Genomic DNA, 24,975 nt, shown 5'->3' with positions numbered 1-24,975 from the left:
CTCACCCCTAGTACGTACTGGGGATGTCAAAATGGTGTCGCCCTATATACATGGGTACCGCCATTTTGATGTGACGGATGCTTAGCGTCTGCACGTCGCCGCACGGATGTGATGCTGCAAGTGTGCCATTTGCACCTTGCGGTGCCACAACTGCACCGCAAGAAGAACCCGCTTTTTGTGGGTTCTTTTTGCTGCGCGGGGAGCCATGCAGTTTGTCCACTGCAGCTCCCTCACGCAGTAAACACGGGCACCGGCAGAGCGCCCTTTTTGGGTGCTCTGTAAAGCGCCCATATTTCATTCCACGAAACTGTGTACATTGAGTGGAATTTTCTTGTTTCTATTCATTATTTTTATTCTGTATCTTTTAAAATTTTTGATAAACTAATTCTAACTGATTTCTCTGGAGGAAAATATTTCCAACATAGTTGAATTGATTGAAAGTTAAGAAAGGGCTGTTTTGACTATGTATAGTTAATAGATTAAAAAAAACTAACCCAGTTTTATTATTTATTGGTTTGTTTGTTTATTTAATTTATAAGTTTATAGTGAATTTTCAGTATCCATTTACTTGGAAGCTCAATAGAACTTGCCATCAAGTATGTATGCATACTTTTGTTCTCCTAAATTTGTTGTTAACGGCCCTTGAGTTGATCTCAACCCATGGTGACTCCATGGATGAGACATCTCCAAGACTCCCTGTCCTTCACTGCTCTGCTTAGTTCCTGTAAATTCATACCTGTGACCTCCCTAATAGAAGGTGAGCTTCCTCTCTTTCTACTTCCTTCCACCTTTCCTAGCTTTATTATATTTTCCAGTGAATGGTGCTTTCCCATGATGTGCCCAAAGTACAACAGCCTCAGTTTTGTCATCTTGGCTTTCAGGGAGATTTCTGGCTTGATCTGCTTGTTTGTCTTTTTGGCTGTCCACTGGATCCTCAGCACTGTTCTCCAGCACAACTTCTCAAATGAATTAATTTTCTTCCTATCTTCTTAACTGTCCAGATTTCTCATCCATACATGGCAATAGGGAGTACAATGGCTTGTATGATTCTAACTTTTGTGCTTCGCTGAATATCTTTGCATCTCCTAGTGACAACTAAAAATTATCTAATTGAATTTTGGCAAATTCTTTTTAAAAACACATAGGAACCTAGTGTTTACTGTTAAATGCTATTTTCAATTACTAGTTTTATGTAAAAAGAAAAGGTCCTTTCCCCTTTTTGGGATGCTGGCCACAAAGAACATTTTTACTTTGTGGGTAATTCTTCACATACCTCATCAAAGGCTCAACACTTTTTTGCTTGGGGTGTTCAGATGACTCATTGCATTAATCCACACCCACTATCTCTTCCTTTCACAAAGTTGCCAGAGTTGATGGTTATGCAAGGGTAGTTGAGTGCTGACATTCTTCCAAAGCCACCAGCAAGAAGCAATGAACTGTGTTAACCCCAGTACATTAAATAATGTTTAAATACAAAAGAAGGTTACGTTTACTCATGAAGATGCATATAGAGTTAAAGGTTTTGTGTGCCAAACTTGATGAGATTATGTTTCTTTATGAACTCTGGTAAAATATAAACACCTTAAGGAGTCAGAGTTCTTTAAACTATATAGACATGGAAGCACCTGTATAATTAAAGTTTAAAGCACTGTAAATCGCAAATGACATGTCCAAAGTGTCCAAGATTGATCATGGATAATCATCCTGGAGAATCAAAATCTATAAACTGGCTCCTATTTCAGAAAAAAAGTTAGTTATAAAATGACCAAGATTTGGCAGTCTGAAGCTTTCCCTCTGAAGTGCATTTTCTTTCCAGACAGTGGCCATGGTTTGTGCACCCAAATTTATATGTCTAGTGTTTTTTTTTTCTTATTTATACTCTACCAAAACCCTGTTGACTTATCACAATCCCATGAATTTTATAGAGTTTTCTTAGGCAAGGAATACACTCAGTGGTGGTTTTGCCAGTTCCTTCCTGTGAAATATAGCCTATATCATCTGGTATTCGTTGACAGTCTCCCATCCAAGTTAACTGATGGTTCCCAAATTCTTCACTTGCTAATTTAGCCTGCTGCCTCTCTGTGTGATTTCTAGCCCTTTCAGATTACAAGAGAAAGCTTCTCCATTCACATTGAACAGATGCTGTCGTTATTTCATTAATCTAGTCTATGCTGTGCTAAATTTCTATTCTAGGAAGATATTCAGGCTCTCTGTGTCTGAAGGGAGAACGGTTTAATGCAGTCAAATCCATGGGGATTTTCTTTTAGGTTTTTCCTGTCTGAAAATGCTGCTTGTTTGTTCCTTCTTAAAGTGGGAACAATTTTAATATGCTCAAGATTCAGCCTTAAGTTTTTGGCTAACATTCCAGTCCTTGCTTTTAAAACCATATTAGACTAGCCATTGTGTTATGCGAGGAAGATACTGAAATGTTTGTGGTAACATGTTCAAACAATAATAGAGGCTGGGCATCTTGCCTTGAGGTTCTACACAAGGTGCTTATAAAAGCAGTACAAAGAATATGTCTTGTTCTGTCGATTCATCTTCTGTATTCAACTTCCCACTTTTTGTTTGTGTAGGATACGCTTTAGCTTTTGTCTATGAAAACATTTCCTAATCATTCTTTAGATTCACTCACCAAGTTCTGTGCTAGACTTCATCTTTAAAATTCAGTAAGAATGAGGTTACCACTCAAAATGAAATGCATATTATTAAAAAAAATATATCCACATTTAAACAGCCTGAGAGTGGGGAACGAGGCAATTCCTAATGAAAGTGTTCAACCATAGATTACTTTCCTATGATAGTGGCTGTCAGAGGCTGGGTCAGCAAATCAGACTATACAGAAATTACATGTAATCAGTTTTTCCAGACGTATAAGCCAATCAGTGTACAGTGTACACTGTGTCTTGTGTACAAGGATTCTCTCCCTCCACCGTGACACCCTTGGCATTTCTAAGCAGTGTTAATCAATGCTGTTCCTGTATGTGTGTGTGCGTGCGCCTACTCATGTGTAGTGTTATGTCCTCACTTATCAAGTGCTGCTTCCCAGATTTAGCAAATAAAGGCCATGAACTACAGTAGTTGCTCAAAAAACAATAAAAAGATGCAAAAGAACAACAGATCTGGGATCTCTGAGATCCTGAAATTTAGACACTGCAGGGTAATATGAAGTGGCCATTAGAGAAAAGGACTAATTTGACATGATATCAGCACTCACTACAAAAGACAATAATGCTTGGTAAGGAGGAAGGCTTTAGCAAAAGAGGGAGACTACATTCCAGATGGATAGACTCAGTCAAGGAAGCCACAGCCACGAGTCTGCAAGACCTGAGTAGGGCTGTTGATGTCTGGGTGACTTGAAAGTGTCTCATTCACAGGGTCACCGTAAATCAAAGTTCACTTGACAGCGGTTAAGAACGACACAAAGCAGCACTACTGAATGTTTAAATGCATGTTATATGTGCTGTTCCATTCAGGGAGGGAAGTCACACGGTGAAGGGAATCCAGGATCTCTTTAGGACCCCCCCTCCCCATTGTTGATGTTGTCTTGGGTCTCTTCTATTTTAAAATCATAGTTTATTTCAAGAGAAAAGTGGCTGGGGAGAGGAGCTAGCAGAAATGAAAGCTGGAATGGGGGTGGGTTTGTCTTCTTAACCTGCATACCTTTCTTTTCTTCACTTTTTTTAGCTGTTAACACCAAATGCCATTTCTCTTACTTTAGGGAAGCACCTTAGCTTAGAGATAGAACATTTACTTTGCATGCAAAACTTTGCAAGTTCAGTCCCAGTGATCTCCTGCTAAGCTGCTTGTCTGGAATCCTGGAAAACCACTACCACTTAGACAGTACTGAGCAAAACAGGGCCTGAAATGGCTCAGGAGGCATAAAAATATGGCAAAATGCCCCATGCCCCTAAAGTGCATTTGTGGGCAAAAATTGAAGGGAAAAAAAATCTGCAGACAAAATTGAGCTTAGGGAGTGCTATCCTACTTTAAAGTTTAAATTATTTAGTTTGTGCCTAAATGTGATATTGGAACCACATTATTTGTTTGTGTAAACGTATGGAACAAAAGTGGAAAGCTAATATTAAAAATCTTAATTGACTTTTCCTTTCATGATTAAGCTCCTCCCCCCACACCTTTTTTCATAATAGCTCCTGGATTCATCTAACATATTTGATTTAGATTAACCGTTTTACCATACCAGTTATTCCTTCAAGACAAGAGCCTTCAGGGATTTCAGTAAAAGGTAGTATGATGCAACAAACTTGGCATCTCTAAACAGCGTATGTAATTGTGTAGTCATGGGCCATGTTTTAAGTCCATTTCTTTGGCATTCCCAATTAAAATTGTTTTGGAAAAACTGCAAAGTAAGTTGCATCTGTTTTACCTTCCAACCAACAAGTTGCAGTTAATGTTAAATGACTCGACACAGCCCCATTCTCTTTGATAATCATGCCATTATTTAAATATAATTCTTGTGGGCTTGCTTTTAAGTTACTTTACATTAAGACTGTATGGGCCCACAGGTACTTTTAAATTCTTGGTTAGGGATTAAGTGTTTTTTTATTATATTTATTACCTCTTAAAGCTGCTTTATTGAAATTTACTGAAAAAAACTGTATAACTTACAAAACAATTCAAGAAATGAGGCATGCCAATGCTGAGAAAAGGGGAGAACATCTAAATCCTTTTTATCATAATTTAAAAGCGAGAAAATTACTGAAAACTAATTTTATATATCTTTCATATGTTTTCTATAGCTAGTTAATATAGAATCAAAAATAAAAATAAGATAAACTATATTAAAATAGAATCTGCCTGATCTAATGATTTTTATTATTATTATTACAGGATAGTAATTAATGCCACCTTGTCAGATCAAGTTGTATAACAGAAAGGTATGCAAATGGATAATTATCTCCCAAATGTAGTGAATCAGTTGGAACATATTGATTTAAATCTACAGGAAAGATAGCTGGTTATTTTTAGGCCCTTATTAAAAAGCAATTTTTGTATGGAATTGTTGCAAGACTTTTAAATTAGGTGTAAGGCACCGTCCAATGAAAAATTAATTTTGTTCTTGACCTGTTATGCATAAAGCCATTACACAATATAAAATTTGCAGTAAATCATTACCACTATTCTAATCTTGACCACATTGGCTATGAGCCATGGAAACACATAAGCATCTGTGCCCCTTCATCAACTGCAGAAGGCAAATATCATACAGCTTGCTTGCTGGATCATGGTCATTGTATGGCATTAGATCCTGTTGATTTTGGTAGAATTATGTGCTGGTTAGGATCATATCCTAAACTATCTTTCATCTCTGTTTACATAAGAAGCACAGCTGTTTAGAGAAGGCATAGGTGATGGTTTTGGAAATGCTTTGGTCTTTGTGGATGGAAATTACAAGTGCCTAGTATCATAACAGTGATTTTATTACAGCTTGGATGCAAGCCACATCCTGCTTAGGGTCAAGTTGAAAACTGGATTTTAATATTTATTAGTTACACAGTTAACATTTTGTTATTGTGCAGAGTGTTTTCTCATGTCTCAGATGCTTTTTGCAAGGTACAAATATTTGGTTGTATTATAGGTATGCACTTGGAACTGTGTTGTTACCTTTGTTTTATATTATTGTGTTGCAATCTCCATTAAGGATTCAGTAAGCAAACATACGGAATATACTAACCAATCCTCCCTTTTCCAGTCATACCTCTTTCACTTTTGTCTGGAATGTAGATTGTTCCCAAGTGGTACGTTTCAACAGATTTATGGCTCATAAAGTAGAGGGAAGAGTTCTCTTTAGGCAAAAAAGAAAAAAAGAAAGAAAATGGAATTCCACAGCTGCAGATGAAACAAACTCATGGTGTTGGTGAGCAAGTGTGTGCAAGGGGAATGCTGTGAATAATTACTCACCATATGCTACCAACTATTTCACATAGAGAGAGCACACTTTAGTAGTTTTTTTTTTCTTTTTCCTTAGACTGCCAAAGAGAAGCTTGCCATCTTTTTGAGCAACTTGGGTAATTTTGAAAACAGGTGAACATTACAGGTGTATGATGCTGTGGAGTTCTATGCATGCTTATACAGTGGTCCCCCGGGTTACGAAATTAATTCGTTCCGCGGTTAATTTCGTAACCCGAAAAACCTTCGTAAGCCGAATTCCCATAGGCGCTAATGGAAAAAAAGCCGCGGCTCTGCCGCGGCTCCATTTAAAACAGCGCCGGGGTTTTTTCGTAACCCGAAAAAACCTTCGTAACCCGAAACAATAAATCCCTATGGGATTTATTCGTATCCCGAAAAATTCGTACCCCGGGTAATTCGTATCCCGGGGTACCACTGTATCGGTTTGTTTCTTTATTTGTTTAAAATATGTGTAAAGGATAATAAACAAGGACCAGGGTTGTTTGCAAGGCAGAGGACCCTCCTCCTGGGTTTAACATAGGATGCCATTGATATCATTAAATCTCCACTGTGAAATATGATACGGCATTCTGTGTGACAGCTGACAGACTTGCAGTATGCAAAGGGAGCTGGTGCAGTTCTGTGAAATACACTTCTGAAGAAGGTCAGAAGAAGAATATGCAAACATTTGTTTCAAGACATTTTCCTTTGGAATTGCTCTACTCATAGGGAATGCTGTAGCCGTTCATAAAAATTATGAAAACAGCTGAACTGTGAAATTCTTGTGCTGTTACAGAGAATTTTTCTGACTATACTACAAGCTGACACCAGAATCAGTGGTTGTTTCTGTTCTGCAGATGTGTTACTATAATGGGAAGAAGGACTTTAGTCTCGTTTGTATTAGAACTTGTGTTAGAACTCTTCACTCTCCATTTCTTCTGATCCTGATTGTCTAAATGGTACTAATTCTCTTTATATTTTTAATTAATTTTACCAGTATCTACTATATGTAGATACTGGTAGAATTAATTACAAATATAGTAATTAATTTAGTAGATACTGGTAGAATTAATTTTACTCTGTTGGATCACACACTCTGTCAGATGTGTAAATCAGAGACATTCTTTGCAAAGAATTCTGAGACCAGAAGAAATCTTAGTGGCTGTACAGACCACCCCAAAGTCAAGGAAATTTAATGTCCATTTGCAATTCAGAGAAGATGTTTCCTTGGAATCCAGCATGTCTTCTTCCTTTGTAAATCCACAGGCTCCTGTTTGCCTGATAAAGAAGCCAGTGTGACTTCAAAAGCTTGCAACATGCAATTGTGCGTTTCAAGGAAACATCTTCTTTGAATTGCAAATGGACATTAAATTTCCTTGACTTTGAAAATCTACCAGTGACCACATGGCCAAAGGGGGAGGTGCCAGTCTGCAGATAGCCCTCTCTACCACCTGAACAATGAACAGAAACAGAAAATGCAGACCTATGACTAACATCTTCAGTTTCTTTCTTCTGTTTGCCTGATGAAGAAGTCAGTGTGATTTCGAAAGCTTGCAACATATAATTGTGCATTTTGGTTGGTCCAATAAAGGTATCATTGTTTGGATGTTCTTGGATTTGCTCTGTGACCAATAAGGCTACCCCGAGATATTTTTGAGATTAGTTATTGTATGTTTATATAATAAGAACAATACTAGATAAAGGTTTTATTAGGTTGTTGTTCTGCCTCATTGATTGAATTTTACAGGGGCTTCAGATAACATACTGTCCTCATAATCTTTTCTTTTTTTGCTGCTTCTTCCATCTTTTTGTACTGTGAAAAACACATTCAGGATAAAAAAAAAGATGGAATAAATGACACAGTGGTCTAACAAGTATTAGATGGCTTACTGGGCTCAAGTGCTTTCTAGTCAGGTTAGTGAACAGTAAGAAGGTATTGTTAAAATTGTAAAAGTTATTTAATTTCCATGCTGCTGCTTCTGAGAAATACAGGCACTTCCTGTTTCCATTTTCTGAAAGAGCTATGATGCTCTTCAGATGTTCTCCCAGCCCTGTGGAAGTTGCTTTTCCAGGAATAGTTCATAATGAAGAACATTTAAATGATTTGGCTGCTTGTGACATCGCTCAGTGTTATGTTTTTTTCCTTAGAAATTGGGACCGGGAATAACATTTCCTGACCTACAGTTCCTGTGTGTCTACAACGACACAACTAAAGGGCATCTACAATTCCCCTAAGAAGGACAGATGAAAGCACTGAGCCTGGGAAAGTAGAAATGGAGAAGCTAATGCTTTCTCCACATAATGCCATCATTGTATCTATTCTTCAGGAGAGCCAAAATATTGTAATGGTTTAAGTGTTGGACTATGAATGTGGAGGCCAGGGTTCGAATCCCTGCTTGGCCATGTAAACCCACTGGGTGATCTTGACCTAGTCACACACACTCTCAATCTTAGAGGATGGCAAACCCCCTCTGAAAAAACATGTCAAGAAAACCCCATGCTAGTTTTGCCTTCGTCAGAAATGACTTGAAGGCACATAGCAACAATCATCTGTTCTTCAACAAAAGCAAAAGTATATTTTATATATACTATATACTATATATATTAGAGTGAAAAATGACTGATAGCAACCACTGGGATGTGCTTCCATAATATCAAATATCAGAATGGACTTAATATATAATTATGTTATGTCCATCTATGCCAGGGCATTGTAACGGTTTGAACTTTGGACTACAAGTCTGGAGGTCAGGGTATGATTCTCTGCTCAGCCATGGAAACCTGCTAGTGGTCTCAGACACATCACATAATCTCCACCCCAGAAAATCCCATAATAGGTTTGCTGTAGGGTCACCATAAGGTGGAAATGACTCGAAGGCACATAACAACATCTGTCTTAGGCTCTAAGGAGCCCTGGTGACACAGTGGTTAAATGCTTGTACTGCAGCCACTCACTCAAAACCATAAGGTTGTGAGTTCAATACCAGCGAAAGGGCTCAAGCTTGACTCAGGCTTGCATCCTTCTGAGGTCACTAAAATGAGTACCCAGATTGTTGGGGGCAATTAGCTCACAGTTGTAAACCTATTCGACACTGCTATTTGTTTAATTCTGTTTTTAATTTTTTTGCATTCAAGTATGAATTCCTTAAACAGTTTACTTAATGATTTTTATGCAAAGATCCTTTTTTGGGCATTAGAGGTCATTATAATGTGCAGCATGGGAAGCAACTTAGCCTTTCCTCACCATGTCACCCTCTGCATGTAGAGAGTAACTTTTTAAAGAGGAGAGCCTTGTAGATCCCTGGAATTCTAGTTTTAAAACCTTGAAAATTACGTTTTAACATACCATGCATCACCTCCCAGTGATATTCTCCTCTTCATAGAATCATTCTCAATATTTACAGAGCAATGGAAAATGGTTAGTACACCTTTCTTCCTTGTATTGTTAGTTTACATAGTTCTCTAAAGCCTAAAGAGGACTGTTCTTAAAACCATTCAAAGTGATCAAGAGACTGAGTTGCAGTTCCTGTGATTATATCATTGTCATAAGAATTCTATTACAGGAGTCCTTTACTAGTTGGAATGGGTTTTAGGATTGGATACAGTTTTTTTTTTTAATGTTTGGTTAATAGTTAGTAATGGCCTCATTGACTTCCTTAGCATCATTGTTCAAGACATTTGGATACTGACATCCTTGATAACTTCCTGCTATTTAGTTGTAACTCAGTTAATTATCTAGGTGGTGTGTGATATATGTTTGGAGTTACGAATTGTTGTATATATGTGTCAAGGATTTAATTTAGGTGGAGGACACAGTGGGTCTGTTCCAAAATATTTATGTTTCTCAATGACTGAAAACACACAACCCTCTAAATGTCAGACTATAATTTCCATTGGCCCCAGCCTGTGGTGTGTGATAATGGGAATTATAGCCCAGCAACATCTGGAGTGTGTATGTTCCTTATTCCTGGCCTCTATGAAACAACCCAGTTGAAAACCAGAATAGAGGAAGATTGCTGAGGATGTTACGCTCTGTGTAACTAGCCTGAAAAGGCATGTTGAGGGTGCATTACTTCATGGAAATGTTGCTTCTTGGCCATTCTGCAGAAGAGAAAAAAGTCATTCAAATGGAAGTCTTTCCCTCAATATAAAATTCTGGTAAGATCTCAAAGGTTTTTTCTTGTGATACTTTTGTAATAGTTCACATGCCTTATCCTGTCCTTATAGTAGTATTTCCTTCAGAAAATCAGGAATTAGGCCTTCCTCCTTTCCTTTGTTATGTGTATGGAGGGATCAGAACAAGTGAAACCATACAAACAAGTCTTGTAGGCTGTCAAGAATGGTTGCTTTATGTTTTTGTAATTGCATGAATTAGTTGTATGCTTACTGTATATCTGAAATTTTAAAACCACAGTTTGCTTCTAATCATTTTAGGCAGAAATCCATTGATTTTGGACTGGATGAAATGGAAAGATCATCAATCACAAAAATGTGGTTGTGTGTGATTCCCCCATCTCTGTAATAAAAACAGTTTGTGAAGTGAAATTTTCCCAGTTAGAGCACTGATGGGTTTGTATGAGAAGGAAGACACAAATAGTTCTAGTAGTATTTCAGCATAATTTGTGTTCCTATGTAGATTGCCTAAACTGATTCTGCCAATTTAATTCAGTCAAAGTATTATCAGCCCAAAGTTGCAGGCTGTGTATTACCAATAATAGTGCTGTTATTGTGCACAAATCCATCTTCTTTGGGGACTTGTATTTGCTTTAGGAACTTGCGTTTAACTACAAAGCATGTGATCCCCCCCCCCCCGGACTTTTTATTCAAATGATAACACAGTTGTATATTTCTGGAATTAAGGTAATCTCTGTTACTGGAGAAGAGAGGTGGGAAGGACTCTGCTTTTGTACTGAAATTTCAGGTGGAATGAAGTGGTTATAAAAGCATCTATCAACACAGTAAGAGCTTGCCAAACCAAGTATTTGGGTTGGAAGTCATGCCTTCCCAACTGCTTGAAAACAGGAAGTATCTTTGTTAAGTGACGGAGATCTCTCTTTTTTGCTAAGAGAAAGAAAATGCTTTTTTAAAAAATTATGCCTTCGTATGACTACTACAGTGCTGAATGTTGGATGACAGTTTTAATGCATGATCACTAACACATACATGAACACATTGCACATCTTTGTATTTAAACTCCCTCCTTGGCCATTGTTATAAAAAAAATCTGAGCACTTCATATATGAGCAGTCCCTGTCAGAAGCCAGCCTGGGCACATCTTATCCTTAGCGATTCCTGTAAAGCACTCAGAATCTGTCAGAAACAGCCTGCAGGATTGCAACGGCTCCTGGGTGATTAATTGCCAGGAGAGTCTGGTTCCAGATTTCATTACATATAATTGTTATCTTTTCTTAGAGGGGTTCTTTTAAACCCCTCACCTCAAATGTTTTTTAAAATTATAGCATTCCTGAGGTTTAGCATTTCTTTACTAGGAAACCAGAGGACCACTCTTTTTTTAGTGGTATGTTGTTTATTACCCGTTGATGGATTCCCCACACCATTTTTATTTATTTTTTAGTGAAATTTATTTTGCTAAAAGTTTGAGTTAGCAGTTATACTCATGAACTGGATGATGGTATTTCTTTCCTTTGCCAACTACTTTCGATTGAAATGAAGTTGGTATATATAAACCTGAGAATCATAATAATAATAATAATAATATAGTTTATTTGTAACCCGCTTTTCCAAAATTTTGATCAAAGCGGCGAACAATTATATATAAAAACATTCCAATAAAATAAATTAAAAACAGCATTAAAAACAACATAGTAATACTAACAACAAAAGGGCCAGATAGAAGGGGAACCTTTTCAGTTAACCTTTTAGTTAACTGCCCTGAAAGTAGCTGGATTGGAGCCTTCCAAAATACAAATGGAAAGAGTGTGCAGTGGTGGTTGCTTAGGGCATGTGATATTTTAATAAACGGTGCCTGTACTTCTAAAGCACTGATTCCCAAAGTGGGTAGTATTTCCCCTGGGGACAGCGGAAAGATCAAGGGGGAAGCGAGGGAAAAAGGATCATAGAATCATAGAATCATAGAATCGTAGAGTTGGAAGAGACCACAAGGGCCATCCAGTCCAACCCCCTGCCATGCAGGAAATCACAATCAAAGCATCCCCGACAGATTGCCATCCAGCTTCTGTTTGAAGACCTCTAAGGAAGGAGACTCCACTACACTTCGAGGGAGTTTGTAGAGGGGCTGTAAAGAACAAAGGGGCAGCCAAAGGGACTTCAGTCAGAGATGTTTATCACACTATACTCTTAAAGTGCTACTATTCCACTTTGACTCCTCTAGCTGCCTCCTGTTGCATTCTGGGATTGGCAGTTTTAAGGAGGGGTATTTAGAATTCTGAGACAGAGAACTTCTCTGCCTGAGAATTCTAAATACTCCTCCTTAAAACTGCAAATCCCAGAATGCAACAGGAGGCAGCTAGAGGAGTCAAAGTGGAATAGTAGCACTTTAAGAGTATAATAATAATAATAATAATAATAATAATTTGTTTTATTTATATACCGCTATTCCAAAGATCATAGCGGTGAACAGCAAGTAAGCTAATTAGCAAGTAAGCTAATTTGCCCCCAACAGTCTGGGTACTCATTTTAGCGACCTCGGAAGGATGCAAGCCTGAGTTGAGCTTGGGCCCTTTTGCTGGTCTTGAACTTGCAACCTTGTGGTTTCGAGTGAATGGCTGCAGTACAGGCATTTAACCACTGCGCCACCAGGGCTCCATATAGTGTGATAAACATCTAAGTATTCGTTTACAAGAAAGACAAGAGGAACCAGCAGCCATGGTAGAGATGAGGGTTGCATGAAACTTCTTTTCAGGGTTCCTTTAATCCACTGCATAGCCTCACTGACCACTTCATGTTGTGGTGTCTCCTGCTCTTTGCTTGCCCACATGAGCTGACTCCCTTATCCACATCTTTCACTAGAAGTGGTGGTGGAGGTTGGGAAACTCTTGTAAGACTTGGGCACAGGGCATTGTTTCTGTGGGTTAGCACGGTGCCATTTTGGTACAAACTGACTGACAAGTCAGGAATTAGAAAATGTGGCAACAGGGGAGAAGCAGTCTCAAAAAAGAGCTTTCACATTTGGGACCCAGCTAAAGCTTTGTGAGCTTTTCTGGGGCTTGTCTGGCAGGGTGAAGCTACACTGTTTTCTTTGGTGAAACAGGCCAAGAGAAGAGGTAGCAGAAGAAACAATGTGTATCTGTGGGAAGGGCACACTTGAAGCTGTTTGGGGAAGACATGTCTCTGGGGAAGGAGAGGGACACGTATCTGGGGGTCAATTCTTGGAAAGAGGCCTTCACCTTGGAGCAGCTCCTTTAGCTCAGATCTCCCCAGTCTCCAGTCCAGAACATATGGCCTCTGTAAAGCCCCTACACACATACCCCAAAAGTCCAAACGCATCTGAGGTAGGGATGCCATATCCTGCCTGGGGGCGGGACTTTCCCGGTTTGGGGTGGGTCCGCACGGTCCCGCCCCGGTTTGGCCCTGCCCCCGGGACACCCCCCCTGCGACGGACGCCAGGCAGGGAAAGGAGCCTCTCATGAGCGAGGCCCCTTCCCTGCTTGGCCTCCTCTGCCGAGGGAGGCGGCCTGGCTCTGCTCCCTCTTTCCCGGCCTCTGTGAAGGCCAAGCCTCCAGAGAGGCCGGGAAAGGGAGGGGGCCGCCCAAGATCGCCGCGATCGCGGGCGCGCTCCTGGCTCTTTCCCGGCCTCTGTGAAGGCCAAGCCTCCAGAGAGGCCGGGAAAGGGAGGGGGCTGCCCATGATCGCCGTGATCGCGGGCGCGCTCCTGGCTCTTTCCCGGCCTCTGTGAAGGCCAAGCCTCCAGAGAGGCCGGGAAAGGGAGTGGATTCCTTCTCCACTTGGGCTCCGTGAACGGAGCCCAAGCGGAGAAGGAATCCTCGCTGAGTGGAGGGATTCTTTTCCCCTTGGGCTCCGTTGGCAAAAACGGAGTCCAAGGGGAAAAGAATGCCTCCCTGGGGGCGGATTCCTTCTCTGCTTGGGCTCTGTGAACGGAGCCCAAGCGCAGAAGGAATCCTCCCCTCAGCGAGGCTCTTTTTCAAATGTAGGACCCCCAAAAAATAGGTCCTACATTTGAAAATTTTGTCCTACATTTGTCCCGGTTTGGAGGCCCTGACTAATGGCAACCCTAATCTGAGGAAGTCGACGTAACTCTATGAAAGCTCATGCTGTCGGCTTCTTCCTTTATTTGTCTCAAAGGTGCTACAAGATCTCTCTACATACTGATTCTACAGACTAACATGGCTATATCTTTGAATGTTATGTTTTGGGTGTATGTGCTAGGATTGTTGTGCAAGGGGAAAGGGGGGAGGTAGCCTAAAAAAGTTTAGGGAACACTGTTCTAAAGCATGGCCTTGGAACAAGCTTTCCCCTCCAAACCTAGGATATGGGATGAAAGCAACCAGCCACAAATGTGGCTGCCGATTGAGGCCAATGAAGTCACAGGACTGAGGAAAGAGTCTTGTGCTGTTGAGACAATGGATTCTAATGTCTTATATCCCTGCTGCACCCCCCCTGGGGGGGACCCTCCCCTTGTTTGGCAGCAGTAGTAGGACTTAACTGTTGTTGACATTATGCACCAAGTTTTGTTGCTGTTTTTTTTCCACAGTTCTTATTTATACTGCCCAAATTCCCTTAATCCCAAGAGTAGGATGAACTGAAATCGTATTTCATTTTGAAACATGTTCTTTTTTAAATGGGAAAATCACAATGCAATTTATACGTATTTATGCCAAAATAAAATAAATTCAGTTGGGCTCATACCCAGATAAGTGGATAAAAGATTGCAGGTGTGTGTATGTGTGCGTGCGTGCCTTACTGTAATTTTTTTAAGCAACAAGTTCAGCTCAAAGTACACTGTATTCTATCCTCAGAAACATATCTTATGTTGCTTTGCAGTTTGTTGGTGGGGGAAAATGAAGGGGAGAAGAAATTTGTTTCTGCCTGATCTCTTAAGGTTGTGCAAAATAACCTGAGCTTTTTTGTAAAACAGCAACAACGACACCACAGATGAAAGGCAATCGTATATAGTATAATAGTATATACAGTTTATGAATATAATATTCACTCCACTGACTGTCCATTAGTTTCCAGGCACAGTACAAGGTGTTGGTCATTACCTTTAAAGCCCTTCGTGGCTTGGGCCCAACCTATTTAAGGAATTGCCTTCTTCCGTACAATCTGCCCTGTGCACTCAGATCTTCTGGGAGGAACCTGTTACAGTTCACAAAGACCAGATTGACTGCGACTTCCCAGAGGGCTTTCTCCGCAGTCGCTTCCACCTTATGGAATGGCCTGCCAGACAAGATCCGTCAAATTACCAACCTAGATAGCTTTAAGAAAGCTGTCAAGACGGATCTCTTCTGGCAGGCCTTCCCAGAATAGCACCCGGCCACGTAAAGATCCACATAAAGATCCCCCGATATACATATATATGTGATGGTTCTGCCCACCGTTATTGTATTATTGTTTTTAGATTTTATTGTTTGTAATTTTAATTGTTAAAACTGTTTAGTCCTTTTTTAAGGGGTGGGAGATTGTATATATTGCTGTATCATTTTAATGTTGTACACCGCTTTGATTGTTTTAACAAAAAGCGGGATATAAATCAAAGTTTTATTATTATTATTATTATTATTATTATTAGTTTAAGATTGCCCTTGCTCTTTCTGAAACAAGTGCAAAAAGAAAGTGCTAGGAAACAGCCGTTGCAGACTTCTGAAACTGTAGCACAAATAGTACAGCATAGGTGTTCTTTTTCATGTTAAAGGTGAGAGGCAAGGAAATCTCTAAGATATTTTTGTTCACCAAAATGAGAGGAAGAGATAGGATACTTGATTTGGAATACTAAGAAAGGAAGGAGTTAATCCACGTATATTGCAGTACCTTGTTTTTTTTTTAATCTTAGGTAAGATATTAGGTAAGATGAAAACAAAGATGACATGCTGATACTATACAAAGGAGGAAGGAAGAGGGAGGAGAAAAAAAGGAAATGTGGCACCACCTTTAAGACTAACTGGTTTTTAATCTGGCATGAGCTCTTGTGGATAAGATATAAATCATGATCTGTAACCTATTACATTCTATCCCATTCCCACAACTATATAAATATGCTTTATTCCAGAGACCTTTTACTGCATTTTAAGTAGGTTTGTAGCCATGTAATCTCATGTAAAAATAAAAACTAGTTAATCTTAAATGTGATGCAACAGCTCCTCTCCCCCTCCCTTTCTTCCCCCTTCCTTCCTCTTAATGATGCAACAGAATAACATACCACTTCTTTGAAAACTACCATAGTGATACTATGTAGCCCATGGTGGTAGAATTCAAAGGTATAGTCTGTTAGTCTGTAGAATAAGTATGTAGAGATATCTTGTAGAACCTTTGAGACTAACAGAAAGAAAGAAGTTGGCAGCATGAGCTTTCGTAGACTGAAGTCTATTTCCTCAGATGCATAACTGATACATAACATACTGCCAACTTCTTCCTTTCAGTTAGTTTCAAACGTGCTACAAGATCTCTCTATGTAGCTCATGGTGCATTTTGTGAGAAAGTTTTAGGATGGCTTTATGACACAAAATGCATTGTATTAACAGAGAATTTAAAACGCAGTACCATTACAAGGAATTTTCAGACTATGTTCATGCCATGAAGAAGAGATGTGATCTTAAGAACTTGTTGTCAAACATTTGAATTATTGCTGTAGTAAAAAAAAGAAAAGAAGTTCTGTGCTCACATAGGCTGCTTAAATTAATTTTTATACTCTTAAGTAACTCATCCCAGATATGTATTAAAGAGTACATGTGTGATGTTCATGCTTTGCGTATTAACTGAAAGTCCCTGTAAAAAAACTTGCTACATAAAGTGTATAGCTGTTAAGCATGTATTTGAAATACCTAATTGTGCCAGTGCTGTTGGTAGATTTGCCAATAATTCAATACCTGTTGAACAGGTACAGTACTTATCTTTTCACAACACATACCATTCACTGGAATTTGACTGTGTGCAACTGATACTGAAGCAATTCTTACTTTACCATTATATCTTTTCATATATTATTACAAGTCTAACAAAAGAAAAAATAAAATAAAATGGAAGAATATCCCTACATACACGAATAACAAAATGCCCCCCCCCCCCAATGACTTAACCTGTAGCTTTGTAGACTGTACAAGAGATTTTTGCGCAGGTAAAAGTGAGAGTACAACTTAGCAGGGAAAATCGATGGGATTTCTTCACCATGCCTGCTCATCATCCCTTAAACTGACTCAAGAGGAAAACCCCAACATGCAATGTGTGTTTGGGGGGGGGGGGGGCAAAATTCTGTGCCTCTTTCTAGGTAATGTTGCTGTGATAGGAAAAACAGCAGCATACCATTTACTATGTATCTAAATTTATGCAAGGATTTAAGTGGCACTTGAATTTTTTTCTGCACTGAGTATAGTTCCTGAAGAGGAGGCTAAGAGCACACAGCTTGAAATGTTTTTATTGGAATGTTGGATTCATATGGTTTTAAGGATTCAAAATGGCACATTGCTGTACCTCCTTTTGAGTAAATGTAACTCGTGAGTAGCAACCGTGGGGCGTTTGAAGAGTGGCAGTGGTAAGGAGATCTGTCACCCCAAGAAGAACATAGGTCCAGAAAGGAAAATATTTTATTATAGCATTTAATTGTATATTTATAAGATGAGATACAATTACATCAAAATCAACATTTTTCAAACTCCTATGGGGGCAAGGCAACTTCAGATCTTCTAGGTGTATTGTTTGTGATTGATACATTCTTGTTCACTGTGATGAACCACTTTCTAATGCCATATAAACAAACTCTATTTTTCTTTACAAACCCTTGCCAGATTCATGTTAATGCAGCAAAAACTCTTCCTTGTTCTTTGCTAAAAACAGCTATACTTCATTTATGTCTAAATTTGATCCCATTTAATTTGGTCTCTTTGGACCCATTTCAAATAAATATCATTTTCTTCAGAATTGTCCTATCTTGCTGGAACATCAAGCCATCTGTTTCTTTCCCCTTTTATTAATACTTTTGGGTAATAGCCATACAAAATGTTTCTACCTTTTTGACTGTGGTTTACAAAGTGCTGCCACTTGATATTGCAGATTTTTCTTGAACACCTGCTGTCAAACACATCAAGTCTTTTCTTGTCAGCTTGCATAAGGCTTCAGAACTTGAGCAAGACTGACATGACAGAAATGTTGTGCAGCCTGATTTTTCAAAATAATTTTGTCTCTGCATCTGTCTGTATCTAGGATAATCAGTTCCCAACATTTCTTCTTAGTCACAAATGCCTCATATTCCAAGTTTATACCCACACTGCATAAAATATTTGTCTGGTGCCATTTTAACTACATGTCTGTGTCCTGTGAAAGTCTGTGATTTGTAAACTGGGGAGGTATTTGCAATTCTCTAGTGTACTCCCTTGAGCTCTTTTGGACCTCCCTGACTGTCAGTTCTAAAGTCCACCAAATACAAATCCCAGGATTCCATAGGATGGAACCATGATAGTTAAAGCAACACCAACAAATGTATCATATTTTGGGCTTTGTGACTGGAACTCCCAATATAACACTACACACAGGAGCTGTGCAAGGAAAAATTGCCAGTTTTTCTGCCCCTTTTCTCTGACAATCATACCACAGGTAGCATGATTAAGCTCCAACCCAAAGGTGTCACAGAGGGTTTCTGTTGTATAAGTAAATGACTTCCATTCATTCCTGATGGAAAAGAAAAGCACTTCCCTTGCGATATGGAGTTTGATCATTCAACCCTTACTAAAAGAGATGTCATGTGAATGCACGAAAACAATTGTACGGTGAGGGGCAAGATATTTCTGATATTTCATCTCATTATGGGATGGTGGGAGATGATAAATGGATGGAGAGAGAAATCCTAGCAAGGATATTCTTCGTTATCTTCTTTGAATCTGAAAGCCACTGATTTGTCAGAAATAGCAAAAGCACCCAGTTTGGAAACAGCTGTGGACCTGATCTTTGATCCTCGCAAATCAATAGCTTCAATTATAGATGGGACATTTAAGAATGAGAGTTCACCTCCTCAACCAGTTACTCTTCATTACAGCTTTGATCCCATTGTAGCTGACAGAACTAGTAGCAGTTTCTGTCCTTCTTCTCTGCTTGAGTGGTGTGCTGGAGCACTAGGAGATAAGATGATGAGTGGAGCTGCAATACTCCATTTCCCTAACCCCCCCCCCCCCCTTACACTTAACAGATCTTTAAATAACTGGGATTTAATGCCATACTTTAGTACCTCTGCTGAAGAGCCTTCTAATGAGAATTGTAAGAGGTGAGAAGGGAATGGAATGAAATGGAATGGAAAGAAAACAGAAGGGGAAAAAAAGGACGCTAGTTAAAAAACAATAGCAGACTATTGAAACTAGAATTTGGTAAGTACTTTTAAAAATATATCATTCCAAAAGCAAACCTTGTCGTTGCTATTTTATGTAAGGGACACCATTTTACTATGCCATTGTATTTAATGGGACTTGAGCATCCACAGATTTTATTATCTATGGGGAGTCCTGGAACCAAACCCCAGTGGGTACCAAGGACCCACTGTATGTCAAACTACATTTTACTCAGGTTCCTATTCTTTCCATCTCAATTCACTATCATATGGTGATTATTTTTGTATTATGCACAACCTTTTAAAAGAAATTGTGCCCATTTTAAAAATGTTGCAGTTTTGTTCACATTTTCCTCCAAATTTACATTTTTTTCAAACAATGCTCCATTGAATAAAGTGTTTGCCCCCATCAAATATGCCCTTTGGTGTATTGTTATACATATTTTTTGTTGTATACTTTTTTTGGTGAACTGCATCACTAACTTAGAAAGGTATGGTTTTAGCAAGGGTCGTATGTTGTCAAACCTCATGAAATGGACTATTGTGTGAGTGATCTGACAGCCTCAGCCCTTGAAAGCAATTATTATGCATATAAGGAGTTCTTAACTTCATGTTGTACCAGTGTTAAACACAGGAAGAATCTGACTTTAAAATACTATGTGATATGCTCCCTGTCCATTGTGAGGTTTTGATTGTCTCATTCTATGAGTAACAAGGCCATTCAGTGTTGCTTCTCAAGGTGCTTTGGAAAATCAAAGAGATGTGCTGGTGTGCAAAATAGCATAGGAACCTAGGATGCCGCCTCGAAGTAATCAAACTGTTGATGCTTACCTTAGCATTGTATACACTGACTGATACAGGCTCTAAGGTTTTCTAACAGGAATCTTTCCTAAGCTTACAGGAAGCTATAGAGGTATTGAACTGGAGAATTTTTGCTTGTAAGTTTTGTGTTTTGTCACAGAACTGCAGCCTTTCTCATAAGCATGTGAAATAGCACTGGAAAAACAAGCGCATGCTTGCTGTGGTTGGAGGCCAAAATGTTAAAACTTCCCAAACAGTTTCCTGATATAAATGTGACTTGACTGAATAATGAGCTGGCAGTTATATCCCCTAGCTTGTTGAGTCTTCAAGGAAACACTCCTGATCCTGTGGGTGGATACACTGTACTTGCTGTATAGTTTCCTTAGCTGAGAATATGCTTGCTTTTGTTTTAAAAATAACAGGACATCTCTTAGCATGCAAGATATATTTTTCCACCCCAGAGTACTCACAATGGTCTTTTTAAAGAAACTCTAGGAAGGGTGTTAACTTGATCAATGCTATGCAGGAAGGAAAGCTTCTTCCTACTATTTTTCAGCATGACTTTCACTGACATGATCAGGCTGGGAAAAGTCTTATTGGCTGAGAGCCCAGGACAACCATGCAATATCTCTAGTCAACTGGAACTCAAACTACACTGCCCAAGGGAGAACTATAACATAGAAAACAATTTGGGTTACGTGCTCTGCCTTAAACACATCCAGCTGAAAATCTATTTAAAATTCAGAATTTGCATGCAAGCTGTTTTGTTAACGAGACGACAATATTTATATGCAAGTCAAAAGATAATGTTCTCGATCTTGTTAAGATAAATTTGAGATGCAAGTTTTTTCCTACAGTGCACCTTCCACAGAGTGCAGTTCCATGAGATTAAACATCATTCTTGATGGGGATGTGATGGGCAACCATAGTTTCTTGTCCAAAATAATGGTGACTACTGAGTGTCTTGATTGTGTTCTTTTTAGTCCAACTGTTGTTAATTCTATCTCAGCCACACAAAAACTACTGCAAAGCTGCTGTTTCCTGTCCTGCTTTGTAAAATAAGAGGCCCAGAGCCATGCAGAAAGACAATTCTGCAGCTGTTTCTCACAGTCGGCTCTCTAGCACAAAGGCTCTCTAGCACATGGGTTATCACTAGCATGGGGGACAGCTGTGATATAGGACAGGGCTGGGCAACTGCAGCAGGTCAAAGGGCCAGTTTTATGCCCCTTGGTCCCTCCAGAGCTGAATAATGGTCAGTAGATGAAGCAAGCAAACAAAAGTCTGGAGGTTTACTTCTGATTTTGAAAAAAAAAAAAAGTACGTATTGTTAAAAGTTAAATGGTGCAGAGGGATCCTGAGAGCTAAAGATGCATTGCTGGTCCTGAAGGCTTCCAGGAGAGCAGGGTGGCCAGGTTTCTTCAGAGAGGATTTGCCATTGCCATTCTCTGAGGCTGACAGAGTGTGACTTGCCCAGGGTCACCCAGTGGGTTTCATGGCTGAGCTGGGGTTTGAATCCTGTTCTCCTGAGTTATATTCCTATGGTCTCAGGACTCTTGAGAATCAAATCTTGTTTGGGGATGTACATCTTTGTAAATTTTGTTCTCTCAGGTAATAATGAATAATTCCACTGTTTTAATCATTGCTCCAAAAAAGTCATGGAAAACTAGTTTTGGGAGAATGCTTGAACTTAGTGTCTTATTCTGTGGCAAAAATGCAATTCATTCTTTTGCACAGAAGATGGCATTTTCTGTAAAGGAATGTTATTTTGTATTCAGAAAAGATTGTTTTCTTTGCATGAAACCTGTTTTCTACATGGAAATGTTATTTTATACATAGAAAATGCTGCTTATTTCACATACTAAAAACCATGTGCATTTTTCATGCAAGCAAACAAAAGTGCAAAGATTCTCACTAGTCTAAGATACTTCTCCTAAGTGTCTCCTGACCCTCAAGAAACCTGCCTTTTGACCATTTTTCTAATATTTTCAAATATTTTTTCCATCTCTACTACTGTGCATCACTAGGCCTTAATTCAATGAGCTACTAAACCTTGATTCATTACACTCAAGATGCTGAGAAGAAAACAGAAGATGGCAGAGGATTATACTGCTGTGTTCCAGTGGCATCACTAGGGGGATTGCATGGGGTGCCTACTGCACCGGGTGACACTCCAGAAGAGGGGTGACACCCAGATGAGTGCACCCCTCTCCCTGATGTGTGCCATTTTACTCATGAGTAAAATGTCACCTGGCAGGGAGGGAGAATGTCCAGAGCATCCTAAATCTTTGCCAAGCACTGGTTTACTTATGAGTAAAATAGTGTCCAGCAAAGGGGGGGGGTGCTCTGGTGCTCCCTGCTGTCTGCCACTGTACTCTTGAGTAAACCAGTAGCCTGCAGCAAGGTGAGGGGACATGCCCTTTGGACCCTGCCCCCTGGAAGCCCCACCTACAACACTGGGTGACACTCTGGGCAGTAATGCCCCTGATGTGTGCATCTCAAGCTATCAGCTGAAGCCAATGATACTAAGTAATACATTGCAAAATGTATTCTGAGTTTGCTTAAACATTACTTGTGAGAGAAACCACCATAGGTTGCCATTTTCAGTAGCAGTTATGTGTTGGTATAAATTATTTCTTCCATCTTTCTTTCTGTGTCAAATAGTTTTCAATCTTTTGTTAATGTTCTCTAATGCAAAAAAATTCACCCCATTCCAGAAAAAGTGCATCAGACTGAAACATTTTGTTCATAGTGAATGTGCACTAACAAGTCAATGAGCGAATCAGGTTTTGATGTGCATTTTAGGACGAAAAGAAGCATTTGTGCTCCCAGATACATTTTTTAAAATATACCTTTTGTAATAGAAATGTTAATTTCTGTGTTACAATGCTTCTATAACAGTTGATCACAGGAAAAATATATCATATTTTTTGGTCAGATTCCTTCAGATCCCATTAATAGGTCTTTTTTTTTTAATTACCACAGGCTTTGATGCGACCAGGTCGAATTGACAGAATCATATATGTTCCTCTACCTGATTCAGCCACTCGTAGAGAAATCTTTAAAATTCAGTTTCGTACCATGCCCATCTCAGATGAAGTCCACGTGGATGAGCTTGTTCAACGAACGCAGAAGTATTCAGGAGCCGAGGTAAAAATGTACATGGATGACATTTTTCATAGTATTAATTACTATATAGTTATGACTCATTTAGAAATTTTACTGTATTTGATCATTATTGTCTTTTCCCATAATGTGAGTTAAGACTTCCTATATACATTTACCTGGAATTAACCCCCACTGAATTGCATGGAGATTGATTAATTCATTCATTCATTTCATTAATTAAGTTCCTTAATTTCATTCATTCCTATACTGCCTTTCTCCCAGAAAGGCACCCAAGGCAGCTCACGAATAAAACCATTTTACAAAAATTACAATAAAATGTTTAAAAACAATTAAAACCAACTAACTAAAGATAGTTACATAAGTATAGAAAAGTTAAAAACATAACTAAAGCACACACCCTGTAGAAACGCCTCCCTGACACGATTATATATCAACATATTAAGCTTGAATAGATATGTGTATGCTTGCACTGAGAATGATTATTTTATAGACTTGCGGAACAGATGGCTCAACTAGTTTGTCAGATCTACACCTCAGCTTCCCACTTCCTCATCAGACAGCTGCTTCACACATTAAAAGAAGATCTAGATGGAAACATTTGCCTGTAGCAACTGAAAAATGAAACCTGTGTATAAATTAAATTATATTTGTGAGTTGCCAAATGATGGAATATATAACATGAAACATGTATACATTGCATGTGTATGCAGTCGTTTGGCTGACTTATCACTGCAGGTGATATTTTTCACATTGGTTTCACATTACAGTAGACCTTCCCATCTTCTAGGGTTCTGTTCTGGCCAGGAGGACATCTTGATGGATTAAAAATGCAAACGGTTATTCCTCATATTATTCAGTGGTCAGCAAACTGTCTATATCAGCTTGTACATGTTCACACGCCACCATTGAACATAATGATCATGATGATCCTTGGGTTGTTGAATTCATGGATTGCTAGCGCGCCAATGTGACAGGCCTACTGTAATCTCTGCAGTACACATAATAGTTGTGAGCCACTCTTTCTGGTATTCCATTCAGATGGACAGATAAGACTGTTAGCATTCAGACACAAAGCAAAGTCAAATAAATATTTTTGTTGTTGCTAAAATACCCAGTTCCATTTTGTTTGTGATGTGTGTGTGTGTGTGTGTATGTATGCCATTGTTTGACAACTCATAAATATAATTTAATGAAGAGTTAATAAATCACATAAAAATAACAACATCACAGAAAGATGTTTAGGACCCTAAAACATTAGCATGGTCAGACAGGAAGGTTTACTAGCACAGAGTTGCCCTGGCTCCCAGTTAATTAGTCTAAACAGTGCAAATCTATTTTTCAAATTATATTTAAATTCTGTGGAAATGTTCCACAAGTTGTATTTCAGCATGTTGATTGGTTTAGTGTTCTGTAAGTTCACTTTAAACTAAAATCAGACCCATGTATGTCCATTTGTTTGTTTGTTATACTCATTCAGACCCATGTTTGCTCCTCATCTTTCTGAATAGACTCATTCCTCAGGATTGCTTTTGGCAAGTCTATTTCCAAAAGATTTTTGTACTTCTGCAAACCTTGAGATTCTCTAAGTACGTTGTTGTTTTTGCTACTTAAATATTGAAATACTCACAGGGACAAAGTAAGATTTTGCTGCACAAAAACTCACAATGTAT

General features: G+C 39.0%; 1 protein-coding gene across 1 annotated transcript in view; it reads left to right on the top strand.

Annotated features, from left to right (window-relative positions):
• Positions 1–24,975, top strand: part of AFG2A (AAA ATPase AFG2A) — a 179,561-nt gene that overhangs the window by 113,080 nt on the left and 41,506 nt on the right. The window contains exon 15 of the mRNA XM_089527241.1: positions 23,162–23,326. Within this exon, the coding sequence (XP_089383367.1) occupies positions 23,162–23,326 (165 nt within the window). The remainder of the gene's footprint in view (positions 1–23,161; positions 23,327–24,975) is intronic.

The sequence above is a fragment of the Sceloporus occidentalis genome, unplaced genomic scaffold (genome assembly GCF_023333645.1).
Source record: "Sceloporus occidentalis isolate IW3139 unplaced genomic scaffold, rSceOcc1.0.p SCAF_5, whole genome shotgun sequence".
NCBI classification, from domain to species: domain Eukaryota; kingdom Metazoa; phylum Chordata; class Lepidosauria; order Squamata; family Phrynosomatidae; genus Sceloporus; species Sceloporus occidentalis.
The sequence above is the reverse complement of the archived record's forward strand: the minus strand, read 5'-3'. Positions and strand labels throughout refer to the sequence as shown.